The following is a 25,571-nucleotide window of genomic DNA, read 5'->3' as shown; positions in this document are numbered from 1 at the left end:
GACTGCTCTCAAAACCCAGAGCATTTTCCCAAAGACTTGGCGGCCCCTCCTCTGAGCCATCCAGATGGGCCTGGGCTGCCGCCAGCTGCTAAAGTTTCCAGCAACAAGGCCAAAGAAAAATGCTTTGAAGCAGGAGATGCAGGTGACTTCCTGCTCCTCTTGCGGTCCCTTTCCTCTGCTGACTTTGGTGCTCCCTCACGTTTGCCCACACGGTCCCCCTGGCCTGGGGAAACCCAGAGCTGGCTCCTGGTCGAAGCCCTCGGGGTAGACGTGGGCTCCCTACCCGCTGGCAGAGCTTCCATTTCCTGCTGCTGCTGCTGCTGCTAAGTCGCTTCAGTCGTGTCCAACTCTGTGCGACCCCATAGACGGAAGCCCACCAGGCTCCCCTGTCCCTGGGATTCTCCAGGCAAGAACACTCGAGTGAGTGGCGAGCTCAAGTTTGTACCAGAGGGCCCTTGGTTGTCAGGAAAACAAGCAGGGTTTCCTCAAGCTCGGCTCTGAGCTCTCTGCGGTTGCAGGCAAATCGGGGCACTCTGCTCTTCACTCAAGTCTGTCTGCTGACTTGCTGTTTGGGGGACTTGAATTCAGGCAGTAGGGACACATAGATAAACACGACAGAGCCCTGTCCTTAGAATATCACCCAGCACACTGAAGGCCACCACTTACTGAGAACACATCTCTGCCTGGCCTTGGCATAAGTTGAGTCTCATCCTCCAACTCCCCAAGGCAGGAAGAGGAAGGCCCCAGTTTTGTACTTGAGATAACCTTGAATTCAGAGATGAGCAATGTGCCCAAAGTCACATAGCGAGTAAGTGACAAAACGGACTTGAGCCCAGGTCTGCCTGTCTGACTCCAAACCTGTGTTCCCACTCTCTTGCGGGTCTCCAGTGGCCCCAGAGTGAGAGCAGGATTATGCGCTGAGATCAGGAGCTGATTTCCCCTTAGTGTGTGGGGGTGTAGGATGGGGGTGATGGTATGTGAAGACCTGGAAAGCGGGCAGGTTAAGCATCTCCTTCGTTTATACCCTCTGTTCTGGTTCAGCTCCCTGTGGGGTCTTACTGTATTTAAGTCTGATAAGAGTTTGTTACTTTTACTTTTAAAAAGTAATACATAGACCTGATTTTAAAAGATCAAATTGTACAGTCCCAATTAAATGGAAAGCACTAGTCCTTCTTTCTTCCTCTAATCCCAAGATTGCATCTCTTCCATCTCTGCCCATCTGCCAAGAGGGCTTCATAGCCCAGCCCCTCCACCCTTCTCTTCCCCTTTCCAAAGCAGTTAACATTCCCTTTTGCATTTCTTTTGGGGTAAGACATTTGTTTCTTTTTCCTCCCCTGGAGATTCTGTGTCCTGACACCCCTTTCAATAAGATTGGGTGTCCTGTTTGTTCATTCTCCACCCTCACCCATGATCTGTCCCATCAGAGAAAAACCCAAAGTCTTTACAGTGGCCTCAAGCACTGGTCCCTTGATGCCACATCCTACCAGTGCCCCCACCCCACTCCCTGCCACCATACTAGCCACACTGAGCTCCTTGACCTCACTGCCCTCAGGTAGCAACATGGCTCATGATACCTCCAAACGCCCCAGCTGAGATCACACCCCTTGTCACTCTCTCCCGACCAAGTTTCAGCTTCTCTCGTTAGTTTTTATCATATGCATTTATTATTCTTCCCCATTATAGAGGGGGCTCCCGAAAAGCACAGGTTTTAGAAACTCTCTTGTTTACTGCTATATACTCAGCATCTACAGCAGTGCCTAATCGGAGTAGATGCTAAAGAAACCAGAGCCCCTCAGATATTCGCAGCAGGTGACCCACTTTCATGAAAGTGAAGTCGCTCAGTCGTGTCCAACTCTTAGCGACCCCATGGACTGCAGCCCACCAGGCTTCTCCATCCATGGCATTTTCCAGGCAAGAGTACTGGAGTGGGGTGCCATTGCCTTCTCCGACATACGTATATATTCTTTTTCAAATTCTTTTCCATTATGTGTTATCACAAGATATTAACTATATAGGAGGTCCTTGTTTATCTATTTTGTAGGTAGTGATTTAATTTTAATCTGTATGATCTTGGACAAATTGTTTAACCTCCCCATCCTCAGTTTCCTCCTCTATGAGAAAAAGGACTTTGGTGCCAAAAAGGATTGCTGGAAGGGTTAGGTGAGACAGCATCTGGGAAAGTGCCCTGCATGGCTTGGAGGAATCGTCTGGTCAGTGGGCATGTCCTCTCTTCCTCTTCCAAATCCTCTCAGTTCCACGAGTCTTTCCCATCATGGTGTGAGCCCCTGGACCCTGAAAAGTCCATCTGTTATCCTCCCAAAAATGTGCCTGTCCCTGAGCCGCGTCTTTGGGTGTGATTTAACCTGAAGGGCTGGAAGCAGTTGAGAAAGAGCAGGCAGAGCACATTCTCCCTTGGGAGGAAGGAAAGGTGGGGAAATCTGGGGGAAAGAATAGGGAGAGGCAAAGTGCAGAGGCATCTCATGGCATTTCTTTTTTCTCCACAGTGTTTTCTGCTGCAGAACCTGAGACCATGGCCAAACCAGCACAGGTAAGGAGGTTCTCCGCTTTCTGTAGTACTTCCCTTGGGCCTGGGCTTTTCCTGGAGTCACTGGGCCTTCAGTACAGATCCCTGGTACCATCAGTTTGAAAGGAGCTGAAGAGGGTCTCAGGCTTTGCTTGCTCCTATTACAAGTCACAGCTCTTTCAGATGCAAGTGACCAATGAGAACACACAGCATCCTAAACACAAATTATGTGTATTGGCTCACATGACCGAGAAGCCCAGGGCTTCAGGTCTGGCTGGATCCAGGGGCCCATCTGATATTGTCAGGATTCTGCCTCCATGACCTAGGTGTCATCTGGGTGGCTTCATTCTTAGATAGATTCTTCCTTGATTTCTCATACTAGCTACCAGAAGCTCTAGGCTTCCCTTCTGCTTCCTGGGCAACATGCAGGAAACAACATAATTTATACCACATGATTCCAAGGGAAGACCTGGGTTTGGTTTTCATTGGCTGGGCCTGGGTAACTTGGATCTGGGTAGTGGAGTTGCTCCTTCCTGAACTGCATGGCCCAAGAGTGGTTCCCCCTGGCAGGGAGATGGATACTGGACTGGCAAAAACTTTAGACGATGCTCCCTGCTCTGGAGGTGAAAGTGTTCCCTGTTACTGGCTTTTGGGATGAAGTTTCCCTGCCTTGGGTGGCCCCAGTCTTTCGTGCCATCTGAGCACTTTGCCGGGCTGTAGAATTTGAGGTGTATCAGAGATGTTACTCCTGTGTGTAGCCAAGATTACGTTTCTGCCCTGGTCAGAAGTATTGCTCTGTGCCAGGGTTTGCCTGAAACTGATCCCTGTCAGCTTGCCTTAGAGAAAAAGACATGGTCACTGAAATGATGGGGTTGAAAAGGAAGAATAAAACAAAGAGACCCCTGACTTGGCCGCTTTGGTCCTCACATTGATCACAGAGCTATTGGCCACAGACATAATATAGGAGCTGCGCAATCTTGGGTGAGTTCTTTACCTTCTTGGGGGCCCCACTTTCCATTATGAGGTGATTGAGCTCTGTGATAACTACACTTTGTCCCCATCTTCATGACTTGCCACCCAATGCACGGAGGTCTTAAGGAAATTTATTCACAATTCTTGAAGAGCACAGTGTGTTATATGATGTGAGATCAGTGCTCAAAAGAGTCTTAGCCATGGCCTCCCTGTCAGCCTCTGAGAGCACACTTTGCACAAGTGGCCTCTGTGACCAGAGAGGGTGTTAGTGGTTACAGACCGTGATCCAAGGCATAATTCTTGCTGCTCCCCACTTCTCATGTCGTCCTAGAGTTACTTCCAGAGAGATACTTGAATTGCAGGATGCCAGATGACCCTAGTGGACAGATCAGGCCCTGGGAGCCAGGTGGCCAGGACACACATTTTTGGACTCCTGGTCCAGTGCTCCAAGACCCTACTGTCTGCCTGGCTGACCTGTGCTTTCTTGTCACCATGGACCAGCAGCCACAGACATCCTGCAAGCAAGAATTCCAGGAGGGCTCTAGGAGTCCCTTGTCCTGTGGGATGAGTTGAAGCCCCCTATGCTCATGCGTGGTGCTGATGCTCTGATGGGTGCTCTGGGAGCATGCAGGTTGAGGAACTAGGAACTGGAGAGAGTTACTTGGGAAGAGCAAGGGGGCCGAGAATAGAGGGGATCCTGGACCAGAGGGGAGAGAATGTAGTGTGTGCAGGGCAGTAAAAGCAATTTGGATGCTTGGAGTGTGAGGGCTAGGGGTGGGAGGAGGGAGCTGAAGACAGTACAGATCCTCCTTGACTTGCAATGGGGTTACCTCCCAGTAAACCCATGGTGAGTTGAAAATGCATCTAACTCACCTACCCCACTGAACATCAGTGCTTAGCCTCGCCCACCTTAACTGTGCTCAGAACACTTATATAAGGCTGCTGTTGGGCTAAATCATCTAACACACAGGCTAGAGAAGAGTGAGAATGATCTTCCCTCCACTGAGTTGTAGTTTGTGTCTAATGCTCCTAATTCTTAGCACCCCAACTCTGCTCCTAGTATGCCCCTTTGCCAACACACATGTGTGCTCACACATGTACACATACAGGCACAGAACAAGCCACCCCATCTTTTCTCTGGTTCAGGTCACTCCCAGTTACTTCTGCTGTGACCCTTGTGCCATCCCCCCATCTTTCCTTCCAGAAGGGGGGACCTCAGTGGAGGGAAGATCATGCTTCTGGGACTCTGTGACATCACACAAGGTCCTGTGGCCTCTGTTTTGCAGAGGTGTTCTGGTTTGAACATAAAGGTGGCAATAAGAGCAGTCTGAGGACGGGGCAAGGGGGCTGGTGTCTGCAACTTCAGAGCTGCAGAGGGAGGCCTGGGGCAGGCCCAGTCCAGGCGGCTCTCAGGCAGAGTCCCTGCCACGCAGCCATCTCTCTGAGTCACATCGCTTTAGCTCCCGAGAGGCCTCAGGACGCCTGCCCAAGTAGCAGCCTGCGTGCAGCCCGGGGTGCCAGCTGCTCATCAGCTGGCCTCAGGGCCTGCTGAATATTTCAGGGTGGAAAGTCCTTTCTCCTCCTCTCTTCTCTCCCTTTGCGGGGTACAGGGCCAGGAAACTGTCTGCGGGGGGAGTGGCAGGCAGTCAGGGTGAAGGTGCAGTGTTGGCCACTCAGGTGGCGCTTGGAAATGGCAAATTCACCAGGTTGGTGTGAGAATGACTGACGGTGGGAAACCTGGGCGATTTGAAGGACTGTTCCTGCGTGTCTAAATGTGACCAGTGCTGGGGTCGCTGGAGCCCCCCTCTCCCAGTGGCTGTGATCGTGCTGGCAGGCTATTTATTATCATTGTGCAAAGACCCACAGAGGGAGAAAGACTGCCATGCTGCAGGCCAAGCCCACCGCTAAGGGAGCCTTTTGATCGGGCCTTGTGTCTGAAGTTAGACTTCTCTGCTCCATACAGCCTCGTCTTTCAGCTGCAGCCTCTGTCCCCACCCTGGGGTGAGGAGGGGCAGGGGCTGGAGGGAAGGTGGCAGCGTGCTGCCAGGACCTCTGCCCTTCTTCCTGGGGGCTCCGCTGCCGTCTTGCCCTCTTCTCCTTCCTTCCTGGCCACTTACAATCCCACCATCGTGGCAGCTTTGGACATCCGCATAAACACTGAAGAATCTGGGCCCGCCTCCCTGAGTGCTCCTGCTTGCTCTTAGCTCCGGACCTCTGCCATGCTGCATCTCTCTGTGAAGCCTTTCCTCCCCTCCCCCACCCCTTGGGCCAGCTGTTGCTCATCCTTTAGCGCTCTGCTCGACTTAGACTTCCCTTCCAGGAAGTCTTTGATCTGCTCTGGGCGTGTTCACAGTCACACATCCGCTCGCACACCTGTCTACTTAAGAAGCCAGTAGAGTGCCTAGTCGTGCCAAGCCCTGAGCTAGGTGCTGGGGTGACACAAGTTACATGGGCAAGACGGACTCTCATGGAGCTTTCTAAAGGGAGTGTCTCTTTTCTGGTCCGGGTAGTTGGCCTGTGTTACTCTTTCCTTCTCTGCCCAGCAGTGCGATTAGGTTGCAGGGGATTCACGGGTGGCGGGAAGGGAGCTGTATCCCTTTCTGGTCGTCCGTTTTGCCAGAACTTTAAATAGCACTTCTGTGCCCACGCGTGCATACCTCGGAGGAGCCAGCAATGGCAGACATAAACCACAGGGCCCCTGAACGCCTGGCCAGGCCCTGCGGTGTGGGCGCTGGGAGACCCAGGAGATGGTCCGGAGGCTCACGGGCTCCCATGCACTCCTTATTTTTTCAAACAGGATTATGTGAGCCACCCCACCCGTTCCGATCCCCTCATCCAGCTTGGATCGCCCTCCACTCTTTTCCTGCATTCCTGGATTATTTATTACTAGCTCTGTGCTAATTTGTAGGCTAGTCTCTCTCCTCCGCTGGGTTGGAAGCTCATGAAAGTCAGGCTTGGGTCTTCTTTCTCCCGTAATCTTCAACCCTTCGTGTAGCGAAGGCCTGGCACAGGCTAAGTGCCCAGTCACCACGCAGTGTGCCTAGTGCCCCAGGCTCTGGCATCCTCCACTCAGCTCTTGGTTGCTCTCTGGGCCCCGTGGTTCTCAGGGCTGTGTGTCCGACCCACATCTGACTTCTCTGTGAACAGCCCTTTGTGCATTCAGGTTTAACATCTAAGATTCGCTCCCCACCTTTGCCCCAACAACCCAGCCAGCTTGTCCTCAGATGCCAGCTCACGGCTCAGTTTACTGGGCCCAGAGGAGTGGCACCTCATCAGGGCAGATTCTGAGGGTGACTCTGGGCCTCCCACTCTGGGCCAAGGCACCCCTCTCCCCCTTGGAAGCTGGCAGCTGCAAGGTTTCTGGAGCTGGAGAACAAAGGGTCACTGGACAGAGATGTGAGTTCTGTGGCTTCCCTTTGTGGGGCTCGGTTTCTTTGTTTCTGTGACAGAGATCATCTTAAGTGCTTCTACAAAATGCCATAATAATCACATTTATAAAGGTGAAAGGGCTTTCTACACCGCAGAGAGACATAAACACATGAGGGGCTCTTGTTTGTTTTGCAGAAAGCATTCCCACCCCCTGCACGCAGTCTGGGCTCTTTATCTGTCCCAGGTTCTGGGAAGGTGGTACAGAGCTCGAGGCTTGACTGAGCCTTCCTGCCACGGGGAAAAGGCACTGTCCTTGGGGCAGGTGCTGGCAGGAGGTACAGGGATAGCCCTCCCTACCCTGGCTGTGGCTTTCTGTAGCCAGCTCTCTGCTTTAGGGGCAGGGAGCTGAGCCACTGTCCGGGTGAGCGGTCGCGGTCTGGGGTGAGGCAGTGCAGGTGAAGATGGAGAGATGTGGCAGATTCTGTTGCATTGTCTTTGTTCAGTCCAAAGACTGAAAATACCCCCCGGCTCTTGCCATGCCGTTATGGAGACTGATCTGAGCATTTTAGAAGCAGCAGGGACTTTTATTCCATGGCCAGGGTTGGAAGGTAAGCTGGGGTTCGGACTGGGAGCCCTGTTCAGGGCCAGGTCAACAGCTCACCCTCTGCTTGTCTCTCCACAGGGTGCCAAGTACCGGGGCTCCGTCTGTGACTTTCCCAACTTCAACCCCAGCCAGGATGCCGAGACTCTGTACAATGCCATGAAGGGCTTTGGTGGGTGCTCAGCCACTGCGGGGAAAGGGGCCTGCAGGGAAGGAAGCAGGACTCACCTAGGCTTGGGGGTGTCCCCCCTTTTGGTTATTCAGTCATTCTTTAGTCTCTCTCTCTCTTTTTTTTTTTTTTTGGCCACGATACATGGCATGCGGGATCTAAGTTCCCCAACCAGTGACTGAACCTGGGCCCCTGCAGTGGAAGTGCAGACTCCTAACCAGTGGACTGCCGGGACATCCCCTTGTCTCTTCTTTTTATAATTTTATAATGGACTCTTCCAACGGCGCTAGTGGTAAAGAACCCGCCTGCCAATGCAGGAGATATAAGAGATGCGGGTTCAATCCCTGGCCCAGGAAGATCCCCTGGAGAGGGACATGACAGCCCACTCCAGTACTCTTGCCTGGGGAATCTCACGGACAGAGGAACCTGGTGGGCTATGATCCACAGGGTCTCAGAGTCAGACATGACTTGAGCGACTTAGCACACATGCCCATTCCAGGTCTACTTTACCATTAGACCTGCCACCCAGCTTGAGAGCGGCACTTGCTCACTCACGTAGCTGAAACATCAGGGTAGGTCCCCCTCCGGATAACATCACTTTGCCTTTTGTCTTGCGGGTAAGCACTACCCTCAATTTGCAGCTTATTATTTTCTTTTATTTTTCCTGTCAGTGAAAGAACCTATCCTGGACGTTAGGACACCTGGGTCTTTCTAAGCCAAGCTCATTGGGAGACCGCGGGGGACTCCATGCTCCTCTCTGGGCCCGTTTCCTGGGGTGTGTGACGAGGAGCTAGATCATGGACCATCATGTGCTAGCATCTCTCTCAGAGGGGCTCGCCAGGTCCCCACAGAGCCCCCCTCTGATGCCACTGCCTCTCACGAGCAGAAGGCTGATACCGAGGACTGCAGGGAGCATCCCTGTTGGGCTTCCTGGAGGCAGAGTGGGTAGGGTGACGGGTGCCTCCCCTCTTCTAGGCAGTGACAAGGAGGCCATCCTGGAGTTGATTATTTCCCGGAGCAACAGGCAGAGGCAGGAGATCTGCCAGAACTACAAGTCCCTCTATGGCAAGGTAACCATGACAACCAGAGGGTTGGGGGCGGAGGAGGCATGCTCTGATTCATCCAGGCCCTTTCCTGAGTATTTTACTCCAGCTCAGCTTCTATGCTGGCACTTCTGCCCTCCTTTTTTCTTCTCTCAGTCAGGCAGGGATCATCCAACCATAATTGCATCTAGCGCACCTGCTGGGCACTGTGCTAGGGGTTAGGGCTACCCAGACAAATAAGACCCGAGGGTGTCAACCTGTGGACTCACAGTGGGAGAGACACAGTGAACAAGTGAACACATAGCGGCAGGGAGGGGGCACTGTGCTTTGGACTGCAGTCCTGCCGTCTGCTAGCTGCGTGCCTCTGGGCAGGTTACCTGATGTCTCTAAGCCCATTTCTGAAGGCCAATGATGGTATGTACCCCCAGAGTGACGATTAAGTTGGATTACTTTGCTCAGTGCCTGTACAGAATAAGTCCTCATTCAGAGTAATTCTTATCATTATAACTGCTCTTCCCCATCTTCTTCCATCTCCTCCTCCCTCCCGCAACCAGGATCTCATTGCAGACTTGAAGTATGAGTTGACGGGGAAGTTTGAACGACTGATTGTGGGTCTTATGAGGCCACCTGCCTATGCTGATGCCAAAGAAATTAAAGATGCCATCTCGGTAAGAAGCAGGGTCTCTGTGTGTGTGAGGGTTGGGGGTGTGGTTCATGGGAGATTGCAGCTTCTACAGCGGAAATTCAGTGAGCCCTACACCCACCCCACACATAAGCCCTGCTTTGAGGCAGCAGCCCAAGTCCTGTCCCAGAGGGTGCCATGGTCCGTCCAGATGGATGGAGGTGGCATAGGTGTTGGTGTGAGGCCCACCCTGTGAAAGGGGGCCCTGGGCCCACACCCCGCCCCAGTCGCTTACAGTCCTGAGGAAACAGGACATGGGGATGTGGAAACAGATTGTGTCCAACACCCAAAGGCCGGGGGCATGGTAAAGGAGATCGGGAGGACAGGCCTGGGCTTGGGGTGGCTGGAGAGGGCATCACAGAAGATGAGGGGATCGAGTTGGGCCTGAAGCCTGGAGAAGCTTTGGTTGACCAGAATGGGCAGGTCATTCTAGGCTGGAGAGGAAGTGGTTGTGGAATTTGTTCAGGATATGAGGAGCCGCCCAGTCTAGTGGAGGTGGACGGTTTCTCCCTACAAATCAGGGAGAGCTCAAAGGCCTTTGAGTGTAACTCGGCACTTTACAGTTTATAAAGTGCTATGATCTTTGTCTCAGATGAGCTATATGGACTTGTTTTCATAAGCTAGTAAACTTAGCAGTGTAAGAGATGATCACATTCTCATTCTTTCTGTGAGTTCGGCAGAGCAACTAGTAGTATTTCCATTTTAAGGATGAGAAAAGTAAGGCCCAGGAAGATGAAGTGTTTTTAATGAGCCATCACAAAGCAAGTTGCAGGCAGAGGCAGGACTAGAACTCCCATCTTTAGATTCTCAGGGCTGCAGCTCTGGATCAATGCCTAAGACCTGTGTTAGGAACACCCTGAGTGCTGGGGGTTTCCCAGCTCTGACCACCCCAGGTTCCCAACTTGGGGCTGATAGCCTCCCATCTCAACCCTTGACTCACATGCCCCTTCTTTCCTCCCAGGGCATTGGGACCGATGAGAAGTGCCTCATTGAGATCTTGGCTTCTCGGACCAACAAGCAGATCCACCAGCTGGTGGCAGCGTACAAAGATGGTGAGATGGGCAAGAGGGGCCATTCAAGGTTTTTCAGATGTGTAATGAAGGTGCTCACAAGAGTAGGGACCCTAAGACTCAACCCTTCCACCTTTTTTCCTCCTTCCCTCTGATCTGTCTGTCCATCCATCTATCCATTTAGTAAGTACCTACTTTCTGCTGGGTTCTCAGCATATGGTGGTGGGCATCCATACCGTTCCTGCCTGAGAGCTTATGTATTAATGAGATAATGAGGGATATAGATAATAAACAGGTAAACAAATGGGATGATGACACGTGGTGAAGAGTTATGAAGGACACAAGACAGAAAACAAGCATCCAACTTGGAGAGGACATGCTTCAGATAGGTGGTTGGGGAAGCCTGTTTTGGGAGGAGACGAGCAGGAGCCAGTTGTACACAGAGTAGGGAGAAGACCCTGGCAGGAGAGGGAATGACAAGTCCAAAGACCCCCAGGCAGAATAAGCCTGGTGTCCAGTGCGAGGCTAGAACAGCAGAGAGCGGGACAGGATTACACAGGGCCATGCAGGCCAAGGCAAAGAGACAATGTTTATTCCAAACCTAGTGGGAAGCAACCCACTCCAGTGTTCTTGCCTGGAGAATCCCAGGGACAGAGGAGCCTGGTAGGAGGCCGTCTATGGGGTCGCACAGAGTCAGACACGACTGAAGCAACTTAGCAGCAGCAGCAGTGGGAAGCAGAGGAGCCGGTGATGAGTGCGGGCTCTAAGACAGTCACTCGTGTTGCTCTGGATCGGAGAAGCAGAAAGAACAGTCAGAAGGCTGTAGCCACTGTCCAGGTGAGTGACAGTGCTGTCTGGAGTAGGATGCCACAGGTGAGGATAGAGATGTGTGCAGATTCCATCTCACCATGTCATGAGTCAGCACAAAGCATTGTGAAAATACAGCCTGGGTCTTGCACGGCCAGTGTGGAGACTGGATTTGGGGATTTGTAAGAAATATCAGTATTTTAGGGGCAGCGGGGACCTCTATCCTAGTTCCCTGGGATGTTCTGGAGGTGGGACCACAGCTTGTGTTCCTTCCTGGCAGCCTACGAGCGAGACCTGGAGGCTGACATCACTGGGGACACCTCTGGCCACTTCCGGAAGATGCTCGTGGTCCTGCTGCAGGTTGGTCTACCCTGGGGCCCTCCCCGAGCTCTCCCCCAGGACGCAGAGGGCTTGGAGCACCTTGTCCCTGTTCCCCTAGACAGTGTGGCTCGTGAGAGGCTCCTTGGTGGCTCCTCAGGTGGAAAGTCCTCCTCGTGTTTTCTGGCCACCTCTCCCCATCTTATCCTCAAACTTGAGATGGTCTCTGGCTTGCCTGAGTGTAGAAGCTGAGCATCCAGGGTCTGTTCTGTCCCCTGTGTTTTGCACAGGCAGGTGACCTGCATTTTTTTTCACACACCCCGTCTCTCTTGTGCTTCTCTGTCCTCCTTTTTCTCCCCACAAGTACCCCCTCCTCTATGCTCCGGCCTCTCTCTTGCCATGGCTTTCCCAGCCCTGCTGCTAACTCCCAACCAAGGATGACGTAACAACATAAAAAAGAGCATGAAGAGGATGCGCAGTGGTGTCACAGCTGAAGTCTACCTACTCAGGCTGCTTTTTCCTTTGTTCATTTTCCTTTACCTGTGGTTGTTTTTTTTTACACTTTGAGTTAGTTGCTAACATTTAAAACTAGAGAGATTTTGCTCCAAAATCAGATCTCTGGGTTCTTTTGAATAATCGAGAAGTTCTGGCAACAGCAGGCCTGCTTATTCTCAGGACTGCCCTGTTTGGTCCACACTCCAAGGATAAGGGGAGAATCCAATGGTAGGGACCCTGTGATTCCCTGCAAAATAGATGCTGTGGTCCTCTGTGTGTGTGGCCGCACCCTGCAGCTTGTGAGATTTTTGTTCCCCAACCAAGGATTGAACCCCGGCCTGAAGCAGTGAGAGTGCAGAGTCCTAACCACCGAGCCACCAGGGAATTCCCAGGTGCTGCGGTCTTGTTCCGGTGGCAGCTGTCAGTCTCTTCCCCTGGACACCCCGGGCCACCGTGGTTTTCCTAGTCCTCCCTGTCTCCACCACTGGCATCCAGGCTTTCTCCCAGCCCTGGTATTTGATCCAGTGTCCCTTGCTTTTCTTCCCAGGGTACCAGGGAGGAGGATGACGTAGTGAGCGAGGACTTGGTGCAGCAGGACGCTCAGGTGAATAAGCGCCAGTGGAGACTGCTGGGCACAGCCAGGCAGCCCCAGAAGGGGGAGGGATGGAGGCAAAGTAATTTGCGTCAGATACGAGAAATAACTGACTCACCGCCATCAGTATACAGTGCTTCGCTAAAGGAAGGGTTGAAGTTACCTTTCAAAGACACATAGCATATGTAAAGCTGGTGAGATGTATTTTGGAGCTTTCATTATTTGTTCATTTTTCATTCAGTTAATTAATATTTTTTGAACACTTACTATATGCCAATCATCCTGAATGCCAAGCATTGGGGAATCACAAATGAGCAAAGTCAAACAGTACTGGGGAGTCAGACAGAAGTTAATCACACAAGTCACATTTTCTTTGGATATACCATATATTCCAGGTGTTTTGAGCTCCCACTATATGCCAGTGATACTGTAGGTAGATACAGAGAATGTAGAACATAATTCCTGTTCTTGAGGAGTCGACACTGTAGTGGGAAGCCAGGCATATAAATATTATATATTATAATATACAGTGAATCAAAGCTATAAAGACACGAAAGTCTAGAAGAGGGAGTAAGGGAAAGAGAACTCCACCTGGGGACATCAGGAAGTGCTTTGAAAACAAATGGGATGTTTAATCTGGGCCCTGAAGGTTGAATAGGAGTTTCCCCGGAAAGAAAGGAGATGCAATTACTAGCATGTTCAAGGATCTGGCAGTGGTTGAGTGGCTTGGCTGGTAAGTTCTGTTTCCTGAGGTTTCTTCTCTTAATTAAGCCCCACTTCTCCCCCTCCAGGACCTGTACGAGGCAGGGGAACTGAAATGGGGAACAGATGAAGCCCAGTTCATTTACATTCTGGGAAATCGCAGCAAGCAGCATCTCCGGTTGGGTGAGCTCCAGAGAAGACCTGCAGCTGTCCCCTGGGGGTTGTGTCAAGATTTCTTTTCTCATTTCCTTTTCTGCTAAGGAGCATGATAATGCTTCACCCACAACCCAGACACTCATCCTGATTTTAACACGGTGGCTTCCGTGGTCCCTTATAAGAGGTCTTTACAGGGTGTTCAGCCCCTCCGTCTCAGTACAGTCCCTGTCTTCATGGTGGAGCGGGATGTGTACACAGTCCCTCACAACAGACACAGTAAGGCTGCATGGTGGCCGGTGACGTGGTCCCTTATAAGAGGTCTTTACAGGGTGTTCAGCCCCTCCGTCTCAGTACAGTCCCTGTCTTCATGGTGGAGCGGGATGTGTACACAGTCCCTCACAGCAGACACAGTGAGGCTGCGTGGTGGCCGGTGATGTGCACGACCTTCCTGCCACCTCCCTAAGTGCCAGCCCTGCCTTTCCCGTGGCAATCTGGTCCTGGCCACTGCATCTCCCCTGCCGAAGTCCCTATTGCTTCCAGTGTGATGAGGGTGCCTTTGACACCCCGTCTCTCTGTCTGACTCAGTGTTTGATGAGTATCTGAAGACCACGGGGAAGCCGATTGAAGCCAGCATCCGAGGGGAGCTGTCCGGGGACTTTGAGAAGCTGATGCTGGCTGTGGGTATGTCCGAGGTTACATTTCCAGGGCCTTTGAGGGATTCAGGGACTCTGGCCCAGGGACATGGGGATTGTATGGTATGGAGATGGGAAGGAGAAAACCAGATGGGTGGTGAATTCTAAAGGTTTAGCTAGGGCCATGTGGCCGAGGCCTGGGGGCTGGGGGTCAAGCCTTGGACACTGCTGCCTCCCACTCCCTCCTCCCATGTTTGTGATGGGGCCGAAAAGCACATGGGGTCAGGGGTCAGGAAGTCATGATCAGGAGAGCGGGTTTTGTGGAGCATCTGCTGTGTGCCTGGTGCTCCACTGAGTGTTTACTCTTTACACATGACCCAGGAGTGGACACTGTCATCATCTCCTTTTCACGGATGAGAAAACCGCAGCTCACAGAGGCTGTATCTCTTGCCAAGGGGTAGTTTTGTAATGAATTGGAGTACTCTGGGCATGGTGGAAGCCAGGAGTCGACTAGTCAAGATTCAAAACTCAGGCTTCTTCTCAGTCTGCTGTTGACTTGGAGAAAGTCACTTAATGCTCAGTGGGCCTCAGTTTCCTCATCTGGTAAATGGGGGTGGGGAGTGAGCCGCCTGACCCAGAGGCTGTGGGCACATCCTGACACCGCATTCCCAGGGTATTCTGGGACTCTGGCCCAGGAACATGGGGCTAAGAATGGAAAGAACTCTATGGTATGGAGGTGGGAAGAAGAAGACCAGAATGTCAGTTTGCCAGCCAGATGTTCCAAGAGTCACTGTCTGAGCCTGGGACAGGTTGCATGAGTGTGTTTCTTCGGAACAAGCTAAGGCCCAGCACTCATCCTCTCGCCCAGAGCTGTCCCCCACCAACCCTATCTCAGGTAATCAGGTTGTGGCCCTGCTCTGCCAGCAAGATCCAGAGGTTGGGCCAGTAATGTTCTGTCATTCAGTTCAGTTCAGTTGCTCAGTCATGTCCGACTCTTTGTGACCCCATGAATTGCAGCACACCAGGCCTCCCTGTCCATCACCAACTCCCGGAGTTCACTCAGCACCAAAATCAGATTGATTATATTCTTTGCAGCCAAAGATGGAGAAGCTCTATACAGTCAACAAAAACAAGACCAGGAGCTGACTGCGGCTCAGATCATGAACTCCTTATTACCAAATTCAGACTCAAATTGAAGAAAGTAGGGAAAACCGCTAGACCATTCAGGTATGACCTAAATCAAATCCCTTATGATTATACAGTGGAAGTGAGTAATAGATTTAAGGGCCTACATCTGATAGATAGAATCCCTAATGAACTATGGAATAAGGTTCGTGACATTGTACAGGAGACAGGGATCAAGACCATCCCCATGGAAAAGAAATGCCAAAAAGCAAAATGGCTGTCTGGGGAGGCCTTACAAATAGCTGTGAAAAGAAGAGAGGTGAAAAACAAAGGAGAAAAGGAAAGATATAAGCTTCTGAATGCAGAGTTCCAAAGAATAGCAAGAAGAGATAAGAAAGCCTTCTTCAGCGATCAATGCAAATAAATAGAGGAAAAGAACAGAATGGGAAAGACTAGAGGTCTCTTCAAGAAAATTAGAGATACCAAGGGAACATTTCATGCAAAGATGGGCACAATAAAGGACAGAAATGGTATGGACCTAACAGAAGCAGAAGATATTAAGAAGAGGTGGCAGGAATACACAGAAGAAATGTACAAAAAATATCTTCATGACCTGGATAATCACAATGGTGTGATCACTCATCTAGATTCAGATATCCTGGAATGTGAGGTCAAGTGGGCCTTAGAAAGCATCACTACGAACAAAGCTAGTGGAGGTGATGGAATTCCAGTGGAGCTATTTCAAATCCTGAAAGATGATGCTGTGAAAGTGCTGCACTCAATATGCCAGCAAATTTGGAAAACTCAGCAGTGGCCACAGGACTGGAAAAGGTCAGTTTTCATTCTAGTCCCAAAGAAAGGCAATGCCAAAGAATGCTCAAACTACCGCACAATTGCACTCGTCTCACATGTTCTATCCGGAGAAGGCAGTGGCACCCCACTCCAGTACTCTTGCCTGGAAAATCCAATGGATGGAGGAGCCTAGTAGGCTACAGTCCATGCTAAGGGTCCGACACGACTGAACGACTTCCCTTTCACTTTTCACTTTCATGCATTGGAGAAGGAAATGGCAACCCACTCCAGTGTTCTTGCCTGGAGAATCCCAGGGATGGGGGAGCCTGGTGGGCTGCCGTCTATGGGGTCGCACAGAGTCGGACACGACTGAAGTGACTTAGCAGCAGTAGCACATGTTTTGTCATAGCAGACTCTAAAGAACCACCTTGCCTAGCCCCACCTCAGGTCCTCCCCACCCAACCCAGTTCCTTGAAACACCAAAGGACCAGAAAGATGAAGGGGGTCTTTGCACTCCCAACATTACAACAGGCCCATGTTCTGATTTCTCTATCCCCTGGGTTTGTGGTAAAAGTGGTGGGTCTGGGGTCCTCAGGGATTTCAGATTATCAGGAATCAGGATTCTTCTCAGGTTTGAACTTGGTGGCTCCCAAGGAATGGAAATAAAGAAGGGCTCAGACCACCCCATCACCCTTCCAAGGCAGCCAGAATAACTACCTCTTCCTTCCTCTTCTCAGTGAAGTGTGTCCGGAGCACTGCAGAGTATTTTGCTGAGAGGCTATTCAAGGCCATGAAGGTGCGTGGTAGGGTTGATGCGCCCGAGGTTGGGGAGAGGGCTTCTGTGTGCCCCCACAAGATTGTCGGGACCCTGGCAAATCCTTGCCAGTCCACTGGCCAAAGAGAGCATTCAAGGCATTGGCCATAAAGCCAAGTGATGGCACTTGGTCCCAGGTGAGCTCCAGAACCTAGGGTGCTGCCTTTCACACACCTTCCCACCCAGATACCTACCCTGTTCCCATGATTGTTCAGGGGGTACGGTGACATCATACCCCCAATCCAGCCAGCCAGCTGGGTTGGAAGCCCAAGCCTTATTTCTAAACGCTAGTTAACTAGAATGTTTATATATAATGTACATGGGAAGTGAAAGACATTTTGGCATTGCCTGCCAAGACTTGTGATGTTCATCGCAGGGACTCAGGGATTCTGCTCCTGGCGAGTACTGAGAACAGATTTTCCCGGGACTTTACACACACAGCACAGAGGGTAGTGATATCTTCATAGTGCACCTGGGTGAATGAACACAGTCATTTGTTGTCAGAGGCCACAGGCCCAAAGTCCCTGCAAGTGGCCCATTCTCTGTCTTCCAGCGCCAGACTGGACCCAGCTGGGTCCAGCTGTCCAGAGACGTTCGCCTGTATGATGTGTTCATAAAAACATTCATAGCAGTATGGTCCATGTCATGAAAAAACTAGAAGCAACCCAATGCCTGTCAGGAGTAGATGGACAAATAATGCATAGTGGTGTATTTACAGAGCTCCAAAATGTGCAAATCTAAACCATACCTTGCTTAGAGTTATGAGGAAATCAAAGACGGAAATGACACGAGGTGGGGGAAGAAGACAACAAAAGCAGGAGGGACATCAGGGAGCTTCAGAGGGAATGGCAACATTTGGCTTCTTTCCTTCTTAATTTTAACGATTTATTACAGACATTGTATTTTCAGTTGAGCAGGGGACTCCTAGCAGTCTAGCCTCCTCTCAATTCCCCATCCCCCAAACCACTCGTCTTGCAGGGCCTGGGGACTCGGGACAACACCCTGATCCGCATCATGGTCTCCCGCAGTGAGCTGGACATGCTCGACATCCGGGAGATATTCCGGACCAAGTACGAGAAGTCCCTGTACAGTATGATCAAGGTGAGGTGCTCATGGAGCTCCAGAAAGGGCTGGGGTGCTCTCCCAGGAGGAAGGGTGTCATCCTAGAAAGCTGGAGTCTCAAGGGAATTGCAGGAGCCCTGCCTGTGCCACCTTCAGGGAGTTGAAGGCAACTACAGAGAAGCAAGTGTCACCTTACAAGCAAGGTGCTTCTAAGACATGGGGCACCTCTTTAGAGGAAGGCAGGACTGGGTCATGATGGGGGCAAAGCTGAATCTGGGATGAAGGCCCCATCACTAGGGCAGTGAGAGGTCAGCCTCCTAGAGGCAGCGAGAGGCAGGAGGTCAGAGGCAGGCGTCCCAGGTGAGCCCAGAGGAGGCTTCATTGGGGACTCGCAGGCCCTGGGCCAGGTGGTGGCTCTGGGCTGTCCAGCCCATGAGACTTGCTTCAGAGACAGATGTAAAGCTGGATGGTTTCTCCTTGTTTTGGGTGAGTGGGATAAAGCTTTCTGAGTTCAAGCTGTGCTCCCTAAAGTGTGTTTCTAGAGAAGAATTATATAGGCATTGTGTGCAGAAATAGCTCATGGGAAACGTCTGGGAAAAACTAGAAGCAAAATAAGTCTGCTTCTTTACCAAAGAACTTCTCACAGCCTTCACTATAGTTTATTCACTATGAGGCCCCAAGAGGGATGTAGAATATGCCGTGTCTATCAAACATACATTTGTTTGGTTTTGGCATTTCCCAGTGTTTTTGCTCAGTCCATTTTATGGACTATTTCACATAGGAGGGCTGGGCTAGGGTTATCTGGTGGCAGGGGTGTGCTGGGGCCAGTTCACACTGGCTTGGGAAGCATCTCTTCTTTTACTGATTTTTAAAAATATTTATTTATTTGGCTGCACCAGGCCTTAGCTGCAGCACTCCAGGTCTTTGTTGTGGTGTGTGGGATCTTTGGTTGAGGTGTGTAGGATCTAGTTCTCCGACCAGGGATAGAACCCAGCCCCCCTGCACTGGAAGTGCAGAGTCTTAGCCACTGGACTACCAATGAAGTCCCCAAAACATCTATTCTTAATTCCGTGTGCAGTGAAGTCATACCTGGTAGCTTGGAATTGTCCACTAGAGGAAATTAGCAAACGCTACAGATCAGGACTTTTTCTCTTTTTCCCAAAGAGCCAGTTGGTAAGTGCTTACTATCACACCACAGTTTGGTCTCAGTCACCTCCAGACAGGCTGAGAGTGAGGGCTGCTGTAAACACATGGTCAGCCTGCCCCTGTTTGGGGCTATGCAGGACCTCCCCTTCTTGTCTGAGAGGATCCCAGGGCTGGGTGAGAGGTGACCTTTCCCTCTGTCTTTCTCCCCAGAATGACACCTCTGGCGAATACAAGAAGGCTCTGCTGAAGCTGTGTGGGGGAGATGATGAGTAAGTGGCCTCCTGGCCCCAGGCTGGAGGGCGTGGCCTCAGGTGTGGCCGGTCAGGACTCTCTTGACCTCATTCTGATGGATGGATGGATTAGATGGACTTGGGAATTCCTTGAAGGTCAGAACACCGCATGGTGAAAGTCTGAGCGCCCATGTTACGCGCACATGAGTGTGGTCTCCCATACATGGAGACGTCTGCTCGTGTGAACTTGGAAAGCAGTCTAGGGATGTGTGTCAGCAATCAGAATATGAGGGTCTAGGCCCTGCTACTAACTTCTCAGGTGCTTCTCTGGTTCATCATCTGTTAAATGGAAAAAGTAGAGATGCCTGCCCTGGCTGCTCGTTTATTCAGCATCTATGCATTAAGCATTCTCCACGTGCAGGCCTTGAGGGGAAGCACTGATGAAGCCTCCGGCCTAGAAAAGCACACAGACCTGGGCATGTGTCCATGGTGGGGAAGTGTACGTGTCTATGTGAACTCTCCAGGTGGGGGTGGGGAGGCTCCTGGAGATAATGAGGCTGAGATCCAGGGAGAAAGGTGATGGGGTGAAGACATGGCCTGGAGGGAGAGTGTTTGGGGTGGAGAGAGAGCCTGGAGATAAGAAGGTGCCACCTGGCTCATTTATGTAGCTGAGGTCACACTTTTGTATTGCTCTGGGAAGATATGAGGCTGAGAGGTGGCGGGGCCTGGAACTTCTTCCTGGTGCATGAATCTCACCTAAGGAGACCAGAGAACCCGCCACAGGAGGAGGAGTAAATTGGAGCATGACTTGACCAGATTTGGGTTGCTGGGAAGGGAACTACAGGTACTCTGATCTCCCTTCTCTGGAACGTCTAAGGATCCAGTTAAACAGGGAATACGAGAGCCTCCTGTTTACTTTTAGTAGGTGCCTTAGGAGCTGGTTCAGTTCAGCAGATATTTACCTGGCAGCTGGTAAACCAAGGTGCTTGGCAGAAGGAGAGGTAGCGACGACATGGCTCGAAGCTGGTCGTGGACGTGTTTGAGAGGGGAGACTTATGTAGGAAAGGGGAGGATGAGGGATTCGAGAAATCTTCTCCTGCCTGGGACTGGGGGCCAGGAAGGCTGCTGGTCAGAGCTAGCATTGTTGGGAGTCGAAACAGGGTAGAAGGTTCTCAGAGGTGAAGGGTCGGCTCTGGTGAGTGGGTGAGGCCCAGGCTGGAGAGAGGGTAAAGCCAGATGGGTTTACTTGAAGTGTGTGTGTGTGTTGTGTGTGTGAAGTGTGCCCACGATGACCTTCCCTCCTGTCCTCTCCCTAACACCCTCCATTCCAGTGCTGCTGGCCAGTTCTTCCCGGAGGCAGCGCAGGTGGCCTATCAGATGTGGGAGCTTAGTGCAGTGGCCCGAGTAGAGGTCAGACCCTCCGCACCTCCTGCTTGACCTCTTGACCACACAGCTTCCACTCTTCTGCTGGCACTTTCCTGCTGCTCTGGTTGGCACCCAGCTGCCCCCTGGTGGCCAACCAGAGACACCAAGTCTCACGTCTTGAAGCTTCCTGTTCTCTGCAGTGATGGATTGGTGGGCGGGCACTCTGGTGTTGGCATCTGATTCCTGCATTCGCCTCTAACACGCTGGGGAGCCTTCTGGCCCACTAACTACATACAGATCTTGCTGAATGGAGACTTGGTTGGTTCTTTGGAGGGGCCTATCCCATCCTGGGTCCAGTAGTTGGGTTTTAGAGGCATGGAAGCTGAGAACAGATGGTCATCCCTGGGTGTACTAGAGGATTCTTAGTTCTCCTGAGCATCCTCAGACCCAGGGTCTACACAGGGCAAAAATAAAAAGTTTCACAGAAGTCCTCAGGGCAAATCAGCCCCGAGGTAGCACTCGGCCCCTACAAAAATATTTGGAACCTTGGACTCTATTGCTCACTTGCTAGCTACCTTTGGCAGACCCCCACCTCTCTCTGTCTCTATCTCCAAAAAGAGGCTGTTGGACATGGCGGTCCGGGTGCCCTCCAAGGGCCCCTGTGCACGATGCTCTAGGACAGTGTCTGCCAAATTGTAAGGCAAGAGCTGTCACTGAAGATGATCTTAAGTCATATGAGGAATGAACTGTGTTCTTTTTGTTGGGGAGAGACTGCATGGCATTAAATAACACTGACCCTCATGCATTGTGAAAGCTATTCCACTTTGGTTTAACCAATATTTAAATCAGTAATCAATTATTGTTAATGTCAAGGAGGAAGTCTCAGCTTGATGCCACATCCTTGCCACAGTCGCTGATGTTCCCTTTTCATGACGAGCTGAGAGAGCTAGCTTCAGGTTCAGAGCTCTTGGCAAGCCATGGTATCTTGTTAAATTTGGTGATATTTGAAACCATATATTTTTGGTTTTATGGCATTTATTTTTGTGGGTTATCTGATTATGACACCAACTTTCTGTTCATAATAGTGATATAAAATTGTTTTCATTTGTTAACTCATTGAGCAGATATTTTTTGAGTGCTTACCCCTGTGTCAGGTACTTGCATTATATCAAAGAATGAAATGGACCGAAACCCTTGCCCTTCAGGAGTATTCAGTGCACTTCAAAATGAATGCATTTAAGTAAAACAGAAAAGTGGCTGAATTAAGTTAAAATGTTAAGAAACAGCATAGGGCATGCGCAGATACAGAAAACACTGGGAAGATCATTCGAGGGTGACTGAAATCTGGGCAGCTCTGTTCCAGTATTTCAGAACATTTCGCTTACCTTTTCAGGGAGAGCTCTATGAAATGAGAGGACCCTGGGAGCAGGGCTGGGTTGTGAGAGCCTGGTTTCCAGTGGGGCGGGGCCAGAGCTGGCTCTTGGGGCAGGAGCCCGGCCCCTCTGCCCTTGACAGCCCCTGCCCTGCTCCCAAGCCTGGGTCTGTCTCCTCCCTCTCTCAGCTCTAGGGCAGGAGTCTGTCTGCTGTGCCTTCACCCCCGCCTTTTCCCCCGAGCTGCTTGGTTTGGGGCTCTTGGGGAAAGCCTCCCCTCCCTCGCATGCTCCTCTCCTGGCCTGGCCCCTGGGGGGCCTCCAGACACCTGCTGACTCACTTTCTGCCTCTTGTAGCTGAAAGGAACTGTGTGCCCAGCTGGTGACTTCAACCCTGATGCAGACGCCAAAGCCTTGCGGAAAGCCATGAAGGGGCTTGGTAAGGGGCACCTGAAAGGGGTCAGGTTAGCCTCTGGGGCATTGGAGGGTAGCGGGTCTGCAATGGGACCGGCAGGGGCAAGACCTGAGGCTTCAGACTGGAGTCTGCAGGGTGATGAGGACTTTATTTGCCTTGAGTATCCAGCCCCCTGGAATCTCTGGCTCCCTGAAGTATAGAGAGAAGGGTAGTGAGGGGCTTTCTCAGGAACCTTCCCAGAGACCAAGGTGCTCCCAGGTCCTGGTATAGAAGTGCTGAGGTAGGGTTTTTGCTCTGGCTTTATTGCTAACTCACCATGTGACTTTGAGCAAGCCCCATAACCCATCTAGGGTTCTCAGTATCCCAGGACTGGAACTCAGAGGCCCTGACCCTCAACCCAGGGTTCTCTTTTATCTTGACTAGTGACCCAGCAGAAAAGTGCAGAAGGAATCCAGGTTAGTGATTGGGCCAGAAGCAAGGCTCCTGCAGGGCCATAAAGCTGGCTAGCCTGGCCTCTCCCCCAGCAAAGACGGCTGGGGCCCATCGCTGGGGGAGGTTGGGGCCAAGGCCTTCCTCTGATCTGTGGCTTTGGGGTCTTAGGAACTGACGAGGACACCATCATCGACATCATCGCCCACCGCAGCAACGCCCAGCGGCAGCAGATCCGCCAGACCTTCAAGTCTCACTTTGGCCGGGTAAGGGCCTCAGCCTAGACCCTGGGCCCTGCGTCCACACTTCTCCTCTGACGGAGCTTGGCATGGACACACGCCTCTCCTTCCCGCTGCACCCCGCATTCCCTGTGATCAGCAGTATGTTTGTGACTGGTTCCCCTTAGGGCTGCGATCAGGGATTTGAGCTGTGTTAGTGGCATCTAGCTTTGGCTGACTAGTTTCTCCCAGGATGGAAATGGTACCACCCCCTTTCCTTCCCTGTCTCCTCCTTCCAGGGAGAGTGGGCAGGTCCCCCGCTTGCATGGTGTTTTCTCCACCCTCTTTGTGGTTGTGGCGGTGGTGGTGGTGGTGGTGGTGGTTTTGAACCCAACATCAGCCAAGGCAGACACAGACGCCCACGATTCCTATATCCTGTGGAGCCCCGCCTCCTCCTTCCGTGTCTCCTACCTGTCCCAAGCCACGTGTGGGCCATTGCCGATGTTGACATGACCTTGGCTCTGCCCTCTGCAGGACTTGATGGCTGACCTGAAGTCTGAGCTCTCCGGAGACCTGGCAAGGCTCATTCTGGGGCTCATGATGCCGCCGGCCCATTATGATGCCAAGCAGTTGAAGAAAGCCATGGAGGTAAAGTGTGGGCACCCAGGGGACGGGGTCCAGTCTGTGTGGGCGCTGGGGGAGCACAGGCGCTCCTGAGCCCAGGTGGGCTGGGTGTAGCTCCTTGGTGGAGCCCTTCCCATGCCTGTCCTGGGCTCGGGGTCTTGGCTGGTAGTTCCTTGTCTTGTCACCCCACAAGGTGAGGCTTTGCTTTTGTCCCCATGTTATAGATGAGGACGCTAAGGCTCAGCGCTTAAGTTACTTGGTCACAGAGTCGAAGCCCTGGAAAGTGGCAGAGCTGGGATTCAGATCAAGTCTGTCTGTCTCCAGAGCCTGATGTGACAGCCTCATGAATCAATCCGCTGGGGTTTTAGTTCCTTAAAGGTTAAGGGAAGAACAGACTTTCCCCAGGGAAAGCCAGTTAAGATTATTGTCCTGAAAATTCCTGGACAGAAAAGTGGATGACTTAAAAACACAAAATGAGAAGGATAGGGCTACACTGTGGATCTTAGGACACTCTGAGGATCAGGCTGGCCTCACCACACATCAGCTTTTATTTTCATTATCTCTTAACTTTTTGGCCACACTGTAAGAGCACGTAGGATCTTAGTTTCCCAACCAGGGATTGAACCCACGCCCTTTGTCTTGGAAGTGTGGAGTCTTAATTCAACAGCCAGGGAAGTCCCCACACCAACTTTTAATAGACTGATGAAGATACCCTTCAGGTCAGAGGACTCAGGGACGCTTGACCCCTGGGCAGTAACCTCCCAAGACAGACTTGTCTTACCTTTCTAGTCTTACCTTTTGTATAGTCATTGCCCCAGCAGCTTACGCAGTGACTGGCACATAATGGGTGTTTAGCAGATACTTGAGCTCATCAGTCAGTCAACCTGTCTTGTCTGCTTCCTCTGAAGTGAGGACCTCAGCATAAGGGGCTCCCCAGCTGCCTCAGTCCATGTATCACCCATCCAATCCAGATGTAAGCAAATATTGCCTTGTTGTTTTCCTTGGAGCACAGAATATTTTTTTCCTTCTGACAAATAATGTATTTACCTTGAAAACTTGAGAAAATAGAGCAGAGCAAAAAAGAATATTGAAATCATCCATGATTCCCTCACCCACCCGAGACCACGGCCACTGTTACACCGTGGTGCATGTCCTCTATCCTTTTTATGTATTTATAGATAAGTATTTATATTGAGATATGTGCATATAAGCGTTTTTATACACACACACCCGTATATGCTATATTCTTTGCTTTTTTAAATTTTTGGTCCAAAGCAGTTCTTGTGGGAGGTTCTGGAAATCTTTACAAGCTGGTGTAGTCCTTTGATTGCACCAAGGTCTGGTCCGTGGGTAAAGAGAACATGAGGGAGGCTTGATCTGAGTGTCGACCTGCACAGTGTTCTGGACTAGGAGTCTCTTTGACCTGGGCCCCTTGGGCCTCTCCACAGGGGTCAGGGCTGTGCTTTAGATCCTCTTTGCCTTGACCTTCTAGGGAGCTGGCACAGATGAAAAGGCTCTCATCGAGATCCTGGCCACTCGGACCAACGCCGAAATCCAGGCCATCAAAGAGGCCTACAAGGAAGGTGAGTGCGGGAGACCTGTGGCCCAGTGCTGCGGGGAGGCCCTGGGGAAGAGCCAGGCCCCCCAGGCTCTTGACCTCACCCTCTAGCCCTGCCCCGCCTCCCCACCTCAGGCCACAAGGCTGTGATAAACCCCTTGGGTGCGCCGAGCCCTGTGCCTGGGGGAAGGTGCTTCAGAGAGAGTCCCAGGAGGACAAAGGCCTGGAGGTAGAGGAGGGTTTTGACTGGGAGTTGGGGAGAGAGCACCCAGGCCCCTGGAGAGGGGAGGGCGGCTTCACAGGTGTGTGGCCCGTGTTCAGAAGGCCCTGTGTCTGTTTGCATGCGTTACT

General features: G+C 51.5%; 1 protein-coding gene across 2 annotated transcripts in view; it reads left to right on the top strand.

Annotated features, from left to right (window-relative positions):
* The window catches only part of ANXA6 (annexin A6), a 48,871-nt gene that overhangs the window by 7,289 nt on the left and 16,011 nt on the right, over positions 1–25,571 (top strand). For both annotated transcript variants that reach the window (XM_052642869.1, XM_052642868.1), the window contains exons 2-18: positions 2,505–2,548; positions 7,548–7,638; positions 8,611–8,705; positions 9,233–9,346; positions 10,322–10,412; positions 11,458–11,537; positions 12,538–12,594; positions 13,374–13,467; positions 14,026–14,121; positions 16,727–16,785; positions 17,782–17,904; positions 19,222–19,280; positions 20,573–20,651; positions 22,334–22,415; positions 22,992–23,086; positions 23,573–23,686; positions 25,155–25,245. In XM_052642869.1, the coding sequence (XP_052498829.1) occupies positions 2,531–2,548; positions 7,548–7,638; positions 8,611–8,705; positions 9,233–9,346; positions 10,322–10,412; positions 11,458–11,537; positions 12,538–12,594; positions 13,374–13,467; positions 14,026–14,121; positions 16,727–16,785; positions 17,782–17,904; positions 19,222–19,280; positions 20,573–20,651; positions 22,334–22,415; positions 22,992–23,086; positions 23,573–23,686; positions 25,155–25,245 (1,438 nt within the window). In that variant the 5' untranslated portion in view covers positions 2,505–2,530. The remainder of the gene's footprint in view (positions 1–2,504; positions 2,549–7,547; positions 7,639–8,610; positions 8,706–9,232; positions 9,347–10,321; positions 10,413–11,457; positions 11,538–12,537; positions 12,595–13,373; positions 13,468–14,025; positions 14,122–16,726; positions 16,786–17,781; positions 17,905–19,221; positions 19,281–20,572; positions 20,652–22,333; positions 22,416–22,991; positions 23,087–23,572; positions 23,687–25,154; positions 25,246–25,571) is intronic.

This window comes from Budorcas taxicolor, chromosome 7, assembly GCF_023091745.1.
Source record: "Budorcas taxicolor isolate Tak-1 chromosome 7, Takin1.1, whole genome shotgun sequence".
NCBI lineage: Eukaryota > Metazoa > Chordata > Mammalia > Artiodactyla > Bovidae > Budorcas > Budorcas taxicolor.
Note: the sequence above shows the minus strand (reverse complement) of the source record. Positions and strands in the feature narration are given on the sequence as shown.